The 15,517-nt window shown below is 46.5% G+C and overlaps 1 protein-coding gene across 1 annotated transcript in view; it reads right to left on the bottom strand.

Moving 5' to 3' along the window:
* The window catches only part of LOC139276189 (calcipressin-1-like), a 90,978-nt gene extending 75,773 nt beyond the window's left edge, over positions 1-15,205 (bottom strand). Inside the window, exon 1 of the mRNA XM_070893793.1 lies at positions 14,666-15,205. Coding sequence (XP_070749894.1) covers positions 14,666-14,944 — 279 coding nt within the window. The 5' untranslated portion in view covers positions 14,945-15,205. The remainder of the gene's footprint in view (positions 1-14,665) is intronic.
* Positions 15,206-15,517: the final 312 nt, after the last annotated feature.

The raw sequence follows: 15,517 nt of genomic DNA, 5'->3' as shown, positions 1-15,517 counted from the left end.
GCATCCTCTCCAATGTTATTTGTAGGAAGATGTTCACAGACAAGTTTGTAATCTCCTTATACAGCCTTTATTTAAATGTGTGTGTGTGAATCTGCGAGTGTTTATCAGCTTTCACTTGCTTTGTTTCAATGAAACATACAGCAACACATCAGTCAAATATCTTGTTCATAGCACTGACCCTGCAGTGTTACTACTCATGTTGTAGAAGCTACCGTTTTTGTACATATTCTGTGAAATTGTATTTATGACACAGGGACTCAAATGTTGCTTATATTTATCGTTTTTGAATTTGCTTTGCCTCAAAAATGAATCAAGCCCTCTTAGGTAGTGTCAAAGAATCACATATTCCTCCCAATACCAAAATTGTTAGAGAGGGAGCAGTGGAGGCTCACCTCACAAAGCTCTCGCCCTTAATGACAATGGGATTCATTCTTGTGATGTGGATCATGCTTCAATTTCAACAAGACCATACCTATGGAATTCCTGAAGCTCATAATAACGGAACTTTAAAAAAATGGAACATACTTTTCAACCACGACAAAAGATTCACTAAAAACAAACCCGAACGCACTGTGGGTCATGTAATCCTGCTGCATATTAGAGCACTAGTACTTAGTGCCATAGCGTGCGAAGAATGTACATTTAATCTGGATTCTGAGCTGCGCTGAGAGAAGGTTGTACTTTCTCCTTGCAGAGTGAGAAGGGGGGGAACCTCAGAAGGGGAGGGGGGGGGTGTCGTCACATCTGGATGGCACATCATCCCTCTTGACGGACTGCTGCAGGGGACATTGGCAGACACACAAGGAATCAAGGGAATAAAAATTACATAGGAACAGGAGTGGACCATTCAGTTCTTTGAACCTATTCTGCCATTCAATTAGATCATGGCTGATCTGTATCTCAACCCCATCTACCTGCCTTGGTTCCATATCCCTCAACCTTTACCTAACAAAAATCTATCAATATCAGTTTTAAAATTTCCAATTGACTAGCTTCAACAGCATTATTTTTTTTTGGGGGGGGGGGAAAAGAGTTTGAGAGTATCACTATCCTTTGTGTGAAGTAGTTTTTCCCCACATCAGCCCTAAAAAGTCTAGCTCTAATTTTAAAAGGTTACACCCCCTTGTTCTGTACTCCCACTCCCCCCTTCAGAAGGAAATAGTTTTTCCTCTAGCTATCCTTACTAATCCCTCTAATCAAATCCTTTAATCATAAACATCTCAATTACATCACCCTTTAATCTTCTATACTCGAGGGAATACAAGCCTAGTCTATGAAACCTGTCCTCATAATTTAACCCTTTCAGCCCCAGTCTCATTCTGGTGAATCTGCGTTGCATTAAATTAAAATAAAGGAATAAAACTCTAGTACTTCCAATAACACAGGATTTCTCACTCAAACTTTGATTATTTGATCTATCCTTAATGGTTTAGAATCCACGCTGATAAACATATAATCGCCTTGTAGCTATCTTGCACTGTGATCTCAGCAGCCTGATGAAGGCAGAATTTCTCTTTCGCCCACTGTGATACGTGCTAAATATTGGCACCTGCTTTGCTGCAGTGTTCTGCCTGTATAGCCAGGAATAGATTGGCACTAGACACGCTACAACAATGTTCCACAGGCAAGGGCTTATCCACTAGTTGCTTTCCTCTTTAAAGTGCGACTGCTTTGAGAACTATATTGGAACCGTGGTGTCATGCAGCTTTAATGAAGGAGCCATACATAATGGATATAGCTGTATTTTACTAGGTCATCATATACAAATGTTACAAACAAGAGTCTGCAACATTTCCTGGTGTACAAAGCATATGACAGAACTTTGCTCTGAAAGGCACTTTCTTTTGTAAAGGTGCACGTTTCCTGTTTGAAGCAAGCTGCCTCATTTATACTCAGGCCCACAATTCAGACATCATTCGTCACAAGAAAGAATTAACAAAAAACAGCCCATTTGATGTGTAAAATTGCAATCTTCACAAATATAGACTCCACTCATGTGAGTTCCTGCCCCAGGGCTGGGCAATGACTGGAAACACAGGCTATTTTGTGGTATGGGCTATATTGAGACTATCCCCCAATTCACTTGTGACTCCCTGGAGAAACCCATCAACTGACACTGACGAGATAGATACAGATGAGGAAGAGATTCAAGCCATCTTCACTCAGGAAGGTCAGGCAGAATCACATTTCAAGTCCTCAGGATGCCCCAAGGTGCTTCACAACCAATAAAGTACTTTTGAAGTGTAATTACTGTTGTAATTAATGTAGGAAAATGCAACAGCCAATTTGCACACAGCAAGGTCCCACAAGCAGCAAGGGCATAAATGACCAGATAATCTGTTTTTGATCATGTTGGTTGACATATAAATGCTGGCCAGGATATCGGGAGAACTCCCCTACTCTTCTTTGAATAGTACTACATGGTCTTTTATGTCAACCTGAGAGGGCAGGTGGCGCCTCCATTTAATGTCTCATCTGAAAGTGCAGGGCTCCCTCAGTACTTCACTGAAATGCCAGGCGAGATTATGTGCTCATGTCTCTGAAATGGGGCTTGTACCTACAACTTTCCGATTCACAGGCAAATGAGCTATCACTGAGTCAAGGATGACACATGAAGATCCTAAACAGACCATTCATACCTTCATGGAACTCAACTGTTCCTTAAATGATTCCACGGATGCCCTCCATTCTTGGAGCTGAATCCATTCCATGTCTTGATCGCTCTTGGTGTCAAGAACTTCTTGACATCAGTCTGAAATTTATCCTTACCAATTTTGAACCTGTCCCCTTTGTCTTGATATCACGGTTTAGTTTAGAGTGCTGCTACGAATCCACCTTTTTTAAAAAACTGTTTACTAGCTCATAGCAAAACCACCAATTTTCCATGATTCCATGGCCACACAATCAGAAGCAAGCTGTACCTGGGCCTGTGACAGGGTTTCTCCGACTGTACCGTTGCCTTCTTTGCTCCTGCTCGGTCTCTTCTCATCAGGGACTGGCAAGCTGGTACTGTGCCATTCCCTAAACCTACTGCTTTTTCAAAAATAAAAATCTTATCCAACTTTTTAATGACACAAGTGTGTGGAGACCACTTGAGAATTGGTTACAGAATCTAAATGCTCTTGCCACATTATTTGGATGGCTTGCCACAGAAATTGGCAATGAGGTGCTACAGAATTTTAGGGATCCTCCATACAGTTTCTAATCCTGATAATATAAACCTTTTTTTTTGCACTGCTAGTTAATCCAGTAATTTAAATTAAGCAATGTAAATAATAAAGTGGGAATTTATTGCTAAAAAATGTTGAATCATCAGATAATTGGAAGCAAGCAATTTTGAAGTAACAGTAGAACTACATGCAAGATTACCTCTTAATCTTCCTTCCAAGGAGTGAAGACCTCGTTTCTACAGTCGTTCTTCTTAACACAGTCCTTAGATTCTGTAAGCTCAGTCTTATGGCTCTTTTTTGCTTAGATAAGTAAGTTCAGCATTTTATTTGCTTTGTTGATCCCTCTTTTGCAATGAGTGGGCTTGTTCAGCATTGGATCTAATAAATCCCACTCGATCTCTTTCCTGAGCTATTTCAACACTATTTATGAAATACTTCTATTGTCCAAAAAGGATAATGGATTTTGGCCTTTATCTCAAACGGGTTGGAATGCAAAAGTGAGGAGGTGATGATTCAGCAGTACAGAGCGTTGGTCAGACCCCCAAGCTGGAGTACTACGTCCAGTTTTGGGCAGCGACTCGAGGGAGATATCCTTGGAGAGGGTGCAGCACAGATTCACCAGATGACGTCAGGGTTTAAAAGATTAAATTATGAGGACAGGTTGCACAATGCTGCCTTGTGTTCCCTTGAGATTAGAAGGTTGAGGGGTGATCTAATTTTAAGTGCTTAAAATGAAAAAGGGATTCAATAGAGTAGATACAGAGAAAATATTTGCTCTGGTGGGGTGATCCTAAAGAAAAGCCATAATCTTAAAATGAGAGTACGGTAGTGGAAATCTGGAACTCCTCCACCAAATGTAGTGGAAATCTGGAACTCCTCCACCAAATGTAGTGGAAATCTGGAATTTCTCCCTCCACCTCCCACCCACAAAAAAAGTCTCTTGAGGCTCGGTCAATTAAAATTATCAGAATTGAGATCGACACGATTTTTGTTATGTCAGGGTATCAAGGGATATGGAGCAAGGGCGGGTAAATGCAGTTGAGCTTCAGATGAGCTATGATCGAATTGAATTGTGGAATAGGCACTGGGCTGAATGACTTGCTGTTCCTATATTCATTTTCTCATGTGCAGTACTTGACATTTCCATATTAAATTTCACCTGAGATTGATCTGCCCACTTACATATTTTGTCCAACTCATTCTTTAGCTCCCAAGCTGACTCCTCAGATTTAACTGCCCCTCTTGATATCATCTGAGAATTGAGTTTCTGAATCCAGGTCATGAATACAAATCAGACAGGGTTCCAACACTGATCTTTATGGCATTCATCGAACAGGTAATGCGTTACTTCCTAATTTACCAATTTATTATCCATTCCCAGGTTTTAACCTGAATCACCATCACTTTTAAGTTTATGTGGAACATGGTCATAATTATTTTTGGATGTTAAGATACACAAGGTCATAGGGCTTTCCACAGTCCACTTGGAAAAAGCCAGGCTCTTCCCCTTCTGAATCCATGTTGGCTGCTGTTTACTCCCAATAATCCTGGAACAAGTCTCGCTTATTTGAGTGGAGTTGAAAAAAATGTAACATTATGATACACCTCATTCCCAAAAGTAAAGCTCCACATACTTAAAGTTGTTACAATTTGTTTACTTTACTTATATAAATTTCCAGTAGCAACAAACTTTACATTCTGAATGATCCTCAAAGCTTTTACAGTGTGTTAACTAATGCAATGCACAGCAAAACTGATACTTGGGCCAAGATATTCACAAGCAAGATAACCCAACGTGTTCCATAGGCCAGTTATTACGTGGAGCAGTTGCACATAGATTACAATGCGAGGCAGACAGGAGTGCAGTGACTGACCTGACAGACATTACGTATTTTCAGAAGTGGAGTGAGACCATTGGGAGGAGGCATTGGCTGCAGTATAATCACGATCAGCACAGAGCAAACTTTAAATGAATCAATAAACTTTCTAATGATGGTAGAGAGCCCAGTGCCACATCAGCTTTACACCATTATTAAAAATTAACTGGAATTCAGATGTTGGTGAGCTGAGTTTTGCACATGTCTGCTTGTACTTTTACACAGAACTTTACTTTGGTTGGCAGTAAGACTGAAGTGAAATCACTGGTATGATGCACGTCTACCAACTGTGCAGCATTCTCAGTCGATAAGAGTCTGAAACTGGTATGTGTGCAATAATGGCACTCAACTAATTAAAAAAAAACACAAAATAACAATTGATAAAAACAAAACTGTATAGTAACTGATAAAACAATTCACAATATTAGCCCTGTTATCCAGAAAATGTAAAATGTGGTAATAGATTCTCTGTGGCTAGAAAGTTAAGTGAATAGAAGAGTTTTTTTTAAATCACCTAATCTTTTCATTTCATTCAAATGCACTTTAAATTAATCAGCAGTGGTTATCAAATAGGTTTCAATAAAGTTTAGTGGAGAGTTTGCAAAATTTGCAAAATTTGCACACGATAACCATTTGAACTGTAAAAAGCACAATTATAGAGTCTGTCATTCCAAATTTGTTTTGGAGAGGACATGAAGTACTGATAGCTATAGGTGACTGGTGGCACTAGTAATGAAAACAAGATGAACTAAGCGTATTGGGGTAATAGTAACACATATTAGCTTTCGTACAATTTTTCCTGCAATGTATTCAGAGAAAGTTCATTCTAGAAGAATAAAATGCACCTTCAGTACAGATAAAGAGCTACTCAGTGGGTTCGGAAACAGCAATCAATAGTACAAAAAGCTAAGATCATAGATGTCAGTATATACTGAAAAAATTTCAAATTAGCAACTCACTTTACTTTTACATTGCACAAAACCCACAACATAACCCTTCTTCGGGCAAACTGGCCTTATGCATTTTCACGCTACTGACCAAGATCCGTTAAACACAGATGTGAACTTTTCAGCTACCACAGCTGATAATTTGGACGAGTAAAAAAAACCCTACAAAAGCTGCAACAACAGAAACACATTTTTGCTTAAAAGTTTTCAAGACCAGTACGGTATAGAAATGTTATTAGAATGTCTTTTTATATTAAAACTGTAACTAGCACGAACAGCATCTAGAGGAAAAAAAGGACTTCCCAGTTATCCCCTTGATTGGTCCACTGCATCAAATTAATTTTGTTTCCTTTCCTTCCCATTATCACTTCAGAATTAGCACGAGCCTGGGTAAAGTGATCAAGGTGACTACTAGGAGACCTGTTCAATTGTTTAAGTGGCACCTGGTGGCTATTTCCAGAAGTGCAATCTAATTCACCAAAGAATAACAGATTAGCAGCATTAACCAAGACAGTCACTCGGACATTTGCAATCTTTTCTGCAAAAAAAAATCAAACGTTATTGCTCCAAGTAAAGACAAACTTATGTCCATTTAATTTACTGTGTGCTCTCAAAGTCACCAGTGATTTTTTTGCTGCAAGATTACATAACATCATAAGGACTTGTAACTAAAATGAGGACCTTGTTCCCTTAGCAGAGAGGTCAATAATCAGGGGGAATAGATTTAAAATAATTGGTAGAAGGCTTAGAGGGGAGTCGAGGAGAAATATTTTCACCCGGAGAGCGGTGGGGGTCTGGAATTGACAAAGGGTGGTGGAAGCAAAAAAAAAACACATCACATTTTTTTTTTTTAAATACTTGAATTATGCACTTAAAAGTGCCACCAAGTGCTGGAAAGTGGGATTAGGCTGGATAGCTCTTTTTCAGGCAGCACAGACATGATGGGCTGAATAGCCTCCTCCTGTGATTCGGAGGACGGAGAACAGATAACCGAGTTATTTATTTTAAAGTGCACAGTAGCAGCAAGTCACAACAGGTGTGAATTGAGCAGAGGATCAGAAGGCAAGTGAGTTGCTGGAGGAGAGCAGGTTCTCAATGAAACATAACACATTCTCATAGGGCTTGACAGGGTTGGTGCAGGGAGTCTCAGAATAAGGGGTCGGTCATTTAGGATTGAGATGAGGAGAAACTTTTTTCACTCAGAGGGTGGTGAATCTTTGGCATTCTCTACCCCAGAGGGCTGTGGAGGCTCAGTCTTTGAGCATAGTCAAGACAGATAGAATATTAAGGGATTATGGGGATAAGAACATAAAAATTAGGAACAGGAGTAGGCCATCTAGCCCCTCGAGCCTGCTCCGCCATTCAACAAGATCATGGCTGATCTGGTCGTGGACTCAGCTCCACTTACCCGCCCGCTCCCCATAACCCTTAATTCCCTTATTGGTTAAAAATCTATCTATCTGTGACTTGAATACATTCAATCAGCTAGCCTCAACTGCTTCCTTGGGCAGAGAATTCCAGAGATTCACAACCCACTGGGAGAAGAAATTCCTTCTCAACTCGGTTTTAAATTGACTCCCCCGTATTTTGAGGCTGTGCCCCCTAGTTCTAGTCTCCACGACCAGTGGAAACAACCGCTCTGCCTCTATCTTGTCCATCCCTTTCATTATTTTAAATGTTTCTATAAGATCACCCCTCATCCTTCTGAACTCCAACGAGTAAAGACCCAGTCTACTCAATCTATCATCATAAGGTAACCCCCTCATCTCCAGAATCAGCCTAGTGAATCGTCTCTGTACCCCCTCCAAAGCTAGTATATCCTTCCTCAAGTAAGGTGACCAAAACTGCACGCAGTACTCCAGGTGCGGCCTCACCAATACCCTATACAGTTGCAGAAGGACCTCCCTGCTTTTGTACTCCATCCCTCTCGCAATAAAGGCCAACATTCCATTCACCTTCCTAATTACCTGCTGCACCTGCAAACTAACTTTTTGGGGGATTCATGCACAAGGACGGCCTCCATGCGGCTGGTGCCGTGTTCGGACCACCACCTGGTATGGGCGGAGCTCGCTTCGCTCCGCGCGAGGACGGGGTCCGCGTACTGGCACTTTAACAACCGGCTGCTGGAGGACGTGCGGTTCCAGGACTCGTTCCGTCGATTCTGGTCCGACTGGAGAAGGAAGCAGGGGGGCTTCCCCTCCTTGAGGCTATGGTGGGACGTGGGCAAGGCTCACGTCCGCGTCTTCTGTCAAGAGTATGCGAGGGGGTCGACCAAGAGGCGGGCGGCCAGGGTCGGGCGCCTAGAAAAAGAGGTGCTCGACCTGGAATCCCGTCTCGGTCAAGTCGTCGAGGACCCGGCCCTGCGGACGGTGTACGAAGCTAAGAAGGCCGCGCTGAAGGACCTGCAGCTCGTCGGGTCCCGAGGCGCGTTCGTGAGGTCGCGGATCCGGTTCCTGCGGGATCTGGACCGCGGCTCCCCCTTCTTCTACTCGCTGGAAAAAAGGCAGAGTGTCCATAAGCAGCTCTTGACGCTGCTGGCCGACGACAGCTCTCTCGTCTCGGATCCGGAGGGCGTCAACAACAGGGCCCGTGAAAATTACGGGGCTCTGTTCTCTCCGGATCCGTCCAGCGAGGAAGCGCGTAGAGTTTTGTGGGAGGACCTGCCGAAGGTCAGCCCGGAGGGCGCCGAAAATCTGGAAGCTCTGCTAAGCCTGGCGGAGCTGACCGGTGCCCTCGACCAGCTCTCGAGGGGAAAATCCCCGGGGCTGGACGGGCTGACCGTGGAGTTCTACAGGGCGTTCTGGGACGTCCTGGGGGGCGACTACGCGCGGGTCCTGGGGGAAAGTCTGGCGACCGGGGAGATGCCCCTCTCTTGGCGCAGGGCAGTCATCGTCCTGCTGCCTAAGAAGGGCGATCTCCGCCTCCTTAAGAACTGGCGCCCGGTCTCCCTCCTCAGCACGGACTACAAAATCTTCGCCAGGGCGATGTCTGCTCGCCTTGGTGCCGTGCTGGACCACATGATCCACCCCGACCAGTCCTACACGGTCCCGGGCCGGACAATCCATGACAACATCCATCTGGTCCGGGACCTCATCCATCATTCCCAGGAGGCTGGTCTGTCGGTCGCCTTCTTATCTCTCGATCAAGAGAAGGCGTTCGACAGGGTGGATCACGACTATCTGCTCGGAATTCTGCGCGCTTTCGGGTTCGGGACGCATTTCGTCGCCCGGATCCGACTTTTGTACGCCGCCGCGGAGTGTCTGATTAAGGTTAACGGGTCCTTGACGGCGCCCCTTCGCTTTAGGAGAGGGGTGCGCCAGAGATGCCCCATGTCCGGCCAGTTAAACGCCATCTGCGTGGAGCCTTTCCTGCGCCTCTTGCGGAGGAGGTTGACGGGATTGGCTCTGCAAGGGCCGGGCGTGGAGGTCGTCCTCTCGGCTTACGCCGATGACGTGCTTCTCGCGGTAGAGGATCCCGCTGACCTGCGGAGGATGCGTGAGTGCCAAGAGATTTACTCGGCCGCATCCTCCGCCAGAATCAACTGGGAGAAATGTTCCGGACTCCTGGTGGGTCAGTGGCGGGTGGACTCCCTGCCGGAGGAGCTCAGGCCTTTTGCCTGGAGCACGACCCATCTCCTCTATCTGGGAGTCTACCTTAGCCCCGACGAGGGAGCCTGGCCGGCGAACTGGCAGGAGCTGGAGGCCAAGGTCGCCGCTCGCCTAGGGCACTGGACAGGACTGCTCCGAGTGCTGTCCTACAGGGGTCGAGCGCTAGTCATAAACCAGCTGGTGGCCGCAATGTTGTGGTACCGGCTGGTCATTTTGACCCCTCCCCCTGCATTTGTCGCCAAGATACAGAAGAAGCTGGTGGACTTCTTCTGGAACAACAGGAAGCACTGGGTCTCTGCCGCGGTCTTGAGTCTCCCGCTTGAGGAGGGCGGTCAGTCGTTGGTGTGCGTCAGCGCCCAGCTCGCGACTTTCCGTCTTCAGACCCTGCAGAGATACCTTTACGTCGAGCCCCCTCCTAGGTGGTGCGCTCTGGCGACGTATTTCTTCCGCCAGCAGCGCGACCTCAACTACGACACGCAGCTCCTGTTTGTGAACTTGGGGGGTGTCAGGACCACCCTCCGGGAGCTGCCTGTCTTTTACAGGGACCTCATCAGGGTCTGGAACAAAGTCTCCACCAAGCGCAGCTCTCCGCCGGCTGGAGTGGCGGCCGTCCTGCAGGAGCCGCTGCTCGGGAGTCCGTACCTCCACGACCGAGGTTTTATGTGGCGGTCGGAAGAGAGGGCTGTGGCTGGTGAGGTGACCAGGGTCAGGGACCTGCTCGATGGCGGAGGAGTGGGCTGGATGGCGCCAGGCACGCTGGCGCGGCGCCTAAATTCAGCCGACGTCCGCCACGCGGCCGAAGCCATCGAGTCGCTAAAAACAGCTTTGGGCCCTGATTTTGTTAGGTGCATCGAGGAGGCTCAAGCACATGGGGAGATCCCGTCCGAACTGACCCCCGTCCGGACGGAATTCCTCATTGCCGCCAAATCCCGGAACCTCCCTCGGGGGCCGGCGCCTCACAACTTGAGCCGCCTCGGGGAAATCCCCTCCGTGCCTTTCAGTTCCGCGCGGAAGGGTTTCCTGTACGGGCTGCTCCTGCACACTCTCAACTTTGCCATCCTCGCCGGCCGTCCGGACACGCCATGGCGTACCATCTTGCCGTCCGGAGGAGGCGGGGGTCCCCGATGGAGGGCACTCTACGCAGGGGTCCTCCCACTATTCATCGGGGATTTGGCCTGAAGGGTGGTGCACGGAGCAGTGCCGTGCAACAAATTTTTAAGCCGGTTCACGGACTCCCAGGTCGCCTGCAATTTCTGCGGTCTGGAGGAGTCCGTGTTCCATATTTTTAGTGAGTGCACAAGGTTGCAGCCCCTGTTCCATTATTTGAAGGGGCTGCTCCTGAAATTCTGGCTGCACTTCAGTCCCACTCTCCTGATCTTTGGGCACCCTGTGCGGAGGGGAGCGGGTAGGTCCGAAGGCCTCCTCGTAGGACTGCTCCTGGGCACGGCCAAGGGTGCCATCAGCCGGTCCAGGCAGCGGGCGGTCGAGGGGGTCGTTCAACCTGACTGCCTGCCTCTGTTCCGCTCTTACATCCGGTCCAGGGTGTCCTTGGAGATGGAGCACGCGGTGTCCACCGGTACGCTCACGGCCTTCCACGAGAGGTGGGCACCGGAGGGACTGGAGTGCATCATCACGCCCGGCAACCAAATTTTAATTTGATTTTACGTTTTAAAGTTTAATTTGTTTTAATTGCCGGTGCTTTTAGTGTCCCCTTCCCTTTTATAGGGGGCACTGGGGAAAAATGTGATTTTAGTGCCCAAAAAAAAAACCAAAAAAAAGAAAAAAAAGGGGGCCTTGTAAATGTCTGCTGTGTCATCCAGGGCGGGTGGCACGGTTTAATGTTTTTTGTTTTGCAGATAAACTCCAAAAAGAGTTTCATGCACAAGGACCCCCAGGTCCCTCTGCACCGCAGCATGTTGTAATTTCTCCCCATTCAAATAATATTCCCTTTTACTGTTTTTTTTTCCCCAAAGTGAATGACCTCACACGTTCCGACATTGTATTCCATCTGCCAAACCTTAGCCCATTCGCTTAAATCTAAATCTCTCTGTTCTCTACACAACCCGCTTTCCCACTAATCTTTGTGTCATCTGCAAATTTTGTTACACTACACTCTGTCCCCTCTTCCAGGTCATCTATGTATATTGTAAACAGTTGTGGTCCCAGCACCGATCCCTGTGGCACACCACTAACCACCGATTTCCAACCCAAAAAGGACCCATTTATCCCGACTCTCTGCTTTCTGTTAGCCAGCCAATTCTCGATCCATGCTAATACATTTCCACTGACTCTGCGTACCTTTATCTTCTGCAGTAATCTTTTGTGTGGCACCTTATCGAATGCCTTTTGAAAATCTAAATACACCACATCCATCGGTACACCTCTATCCACCATGCTCGTTATATCCTCAAAGAATTCCAGTAAATTAGTTAAACATGATTTCCCCTTCATGAATCCATGCTGCGTCTGCTTGATTGCACTATTCCTATCTAGATGTCCCGCTATTTCTTCCTTAATGATAGTTTCAAGCATTTTCCCCACTACAGATGTTAAACTAACCGGCCTACAGTTACCTGCCTTTTGTCTGCCCCCTTTTTTAAAACAGAGGCGTTACATTAGCTGCTTTCCAATCCGCTGGTACCTCCCCAGAGTCCAGAGAATTTTGGTAGATTATAACGAATGCATCTGCTATAACTTCCGCCATCTCTTTTAATACCCTGGGATGCATTTCATCAGGACCAGGGGACTTGTCTACCTTGAGTCCAATTAGCCTGTCCAGCACTACCCCCCTAGTGATAGTGATTGTCTCAAGGTCCTCCCTTCCCACATTCCTGTGACCAGCAATATCTGGCATGGTTTCTGTGTCTTCCACTGTGAAGACCGAAGCAAAATAATTGTTTAAGGTCTCAGCCATTTCCACATTTCCCATTATTAACTTCCCCTTCTCATCTTCTAAGGGACCAACATTTACTTTAGTCACTCTTTTCCGTTTTATATATCTGTAAAAACTTTTACTATCCGTTTTTATGTTTTGCGCAAGTTTACCTTCGTAATCTATCTTTCCTTTCTTTATTGCTTTCTTAGTCATTCTTTGCTGTCATTTAAAATTTTCCCAATCTTCTATTTTCCCACTAACCTTGGCCACCCTATACGCATTGGTTTTTAATTTGATACTCTCCTTTATTTCCTTGGTTATCCATGGCTGGTTATCCCTTCTCTTACCGCCCTTCTTTTTCAATGGAATATATTTTTGTTGAGCACTGTGAAAGAGCTCCTTAAATGACTTCCACTGTTCCTCAATTGTGCCACCGTTTAGTCTGTGTTTCCAGTCTACTTTAGCCAACTCTGCCCTCATCCCACTGTAGTCCCCTTTGTTTAAGCATAGTATACTCGTTTGAGACACTACTTCCTCACCCTCAATCTGTATTACAAATTCAACCATACTGTGATCACTCATTCCGAGAGGATCTTTTACTAGGAGATCGTTTATTATTCTTGTTTCATTACACAGGACCAGATCTAAGATAGCTTGCTCCCTTGTAGGTTCTGTAGCATACTGTTCTAAGAAACAATCCCGTATGCATTCTATGAATTCTTCCTCCAGGCTACCCCGTGCGATTTGATTTGACCAATCGATATGTAGGTTAAAATCCTCCATGATTACTGCCGTTCCTTTTTCACATGCCTCTATTATTCCCTTGATTATTGCCCGCCCCACCGTGAAGTTATTATTTGGGGGCCTATAAACTACACCCACCAGTGACTTTTTCCCCTTACTATCTCTAATCTCCACCCACAATGATTCAATATTTTGTTCATTAGCGCCAATATCATCTCACAACTGCCCTGATATCATCCTTTATTAACAGAGCTACCCCATCTCCTTTCCCTTCTTGTCTATCTTTCCGAATCGTTAGATACCCCTGTATGTTTAATTCCCAGTCTTGCCCCCCCCTGCAACCATGTTTCTGTAATGGCCACCAAATCATACCCATTTGTAATGATTTGTGCCGTCAACTCATTTACTTTATTTCGAATGCTGCGTGCGTTTAGGTAGAGTGTTTTAATACTCGTTTTTAAACCATGATTTTTAGTTTTGACCCCTCCTGCAGCCCCTTTACAATCAGTGGCCCTTTTGTTTTTTGCCTTGGGTTTCTCTGCCCTCCACTTTTACTCATCTCCTTTCTGTCTTTTGCTTTTGTCTCCTTTTTGTTTCCCTCTGTCTCCCTGCATTGGTTCCCATCCCCCTGCCATATTAGTTTAACTCCTCCCCAACAGCACTAGCAAACACTCCCCCTTGGACATTGGTTCCGGTCCTGCCTAGGTGCAGACCGTCCGGTTTGTACTGGTACCACCTACCCCAGAACCGGTTCCAATGCCCCAGGAATTTGAATTCCTCCCTGCTGCACCACTGCTCAAGCCACGTATTCATCTGAGCTATCCTGCGATTCCTACTCTGACTAGCACATGGCACTGGTAGCAATCCTAAGATTACTACTTTTGAGGTCCTACGTTTTAATTTAGCTCCTAGCTCCTTAAATTCATCTCATAGGACCTCATCCCTTTTTTTACCTATATCGTTGGTACCAATGTGCACGACAACTGGCTGTTCACCCTCCCTTTTCAGAATGTCCTGCACCCGCTCCAAGACATCCTTGACCCTCGTGCAGGAAAGTAGAGTTGAGGTAGAAGATCGGTCATGATCTTATTGGCCTACTCATAGAAACATAGAAAGTAGGTGCAGGAGTAGGCCATTTGGCCCTTCGAGTCTGCATCACCATTCAATATGATCATGGCTGATCATTCATCACAGTACACCATTCCTGTTTTCTCTCCATACCCCTTGATCCCTTTAGCCGTAAGGGCCATATCTAACTCCCTTTTGAATACATCTAAGGAACTGGCCTCAATAACTTTCTGTGGTAGAGAATTCCACAGGTTCACAATTTCCTGCTCCTTAAGTTCTTTTTATCTTAGCTCCTGCTGGCCTGCCTGGTGCGGACACAGACTCAGCGGCCTAGTGTTTTGCACACAGAGAGCGAGAGAAAGGGGGAACTGCTTACTCGGTACAAGGCGTCCACGAACACCCGCTCGTCCACGTTGCAGGCGATGGTGGAGGTCGGCAGGTCGTCGAGCTGGGCGGCCAGGTGCAGCGGCTGTGGGCGGCCGGGACCGGGACCCTTGGCCGCCGCGTCCGCCGTCTCGCTCTCCATCTCCGCCTCACCGTTCGCTCCGGGGCAGTCGCCCTGCTCCTCCGCCGCCGGAAACATCTCGTTTTCTCTCTCCATGTCCGCATCAACCAAGCTTCTCTTCTCGCTGTCCCCGCTGTTCGCCACCGTCATTATTTTCCCCAGTGTTTGTTTTTTTTTCTTCTACATCAATAATCTTGTTTTTGTTTTAAAATAAAAACACACAATATTGAAGGCGCTGGCTCAGCCGCCGCCCATCCTGCGGGAGGCTGTGAATTCACCGCCTGTTTCCCGAGGACAGCAGCCTCTCGATCTCGCTTGCACCTTCCGCCGCAGCGTCGTTGTCCAGCGCCGATACTTTGTTGCCAGGACACCACGCAACAAGTTACTGCCCCAGGACGTCAGCACTGGCAACACGATACACATATGTTGCCATTTTTAACCTGCGAGCAGCCATCCAGGCAGTCGGCCCCTCACCCAACGCAGCTACTTTGCAAATCAGCATCAATTTGTGTCAAGCCAAGGCTCAGTGCTTTAGCAGCCTCGCCTCTGTGTCACAAGGAGAAATCCAGGCTGGCACTCCAGCGCATGCTGAGGGGGTGCCACACTGTCAGGGGCGCGGTCTTTCGGCTGAGGCATTACACCGAGGCCCTCCGTCTGAGGCGTTAAACCGAGGCCCTCCGTCTGCTCTCTCGGTTGGATGTAAAAGATCCCATGGCACTTTTT

Source organism: Pristiophorus japonicus, chromosome 11 (genome assembly GCF_044704955.1).
Source record: "Pristiophorus japonicus isolate sPriJap1 chromosome 11, sPriJap1.hap1, whole genome shotgun sequence".
In the NCBI taxonomy this organism is placed as follows: Eukaryota; Metazoa; Chordata; class Chondrichthyes; family Pristiophoridae; genus Pristiophorus; species Pristiophorus japonicus.
Note: the sequence above shows the minus strand (reverse complement) of the source record. Positions and strands in the feature narration are given on the sequence as shown.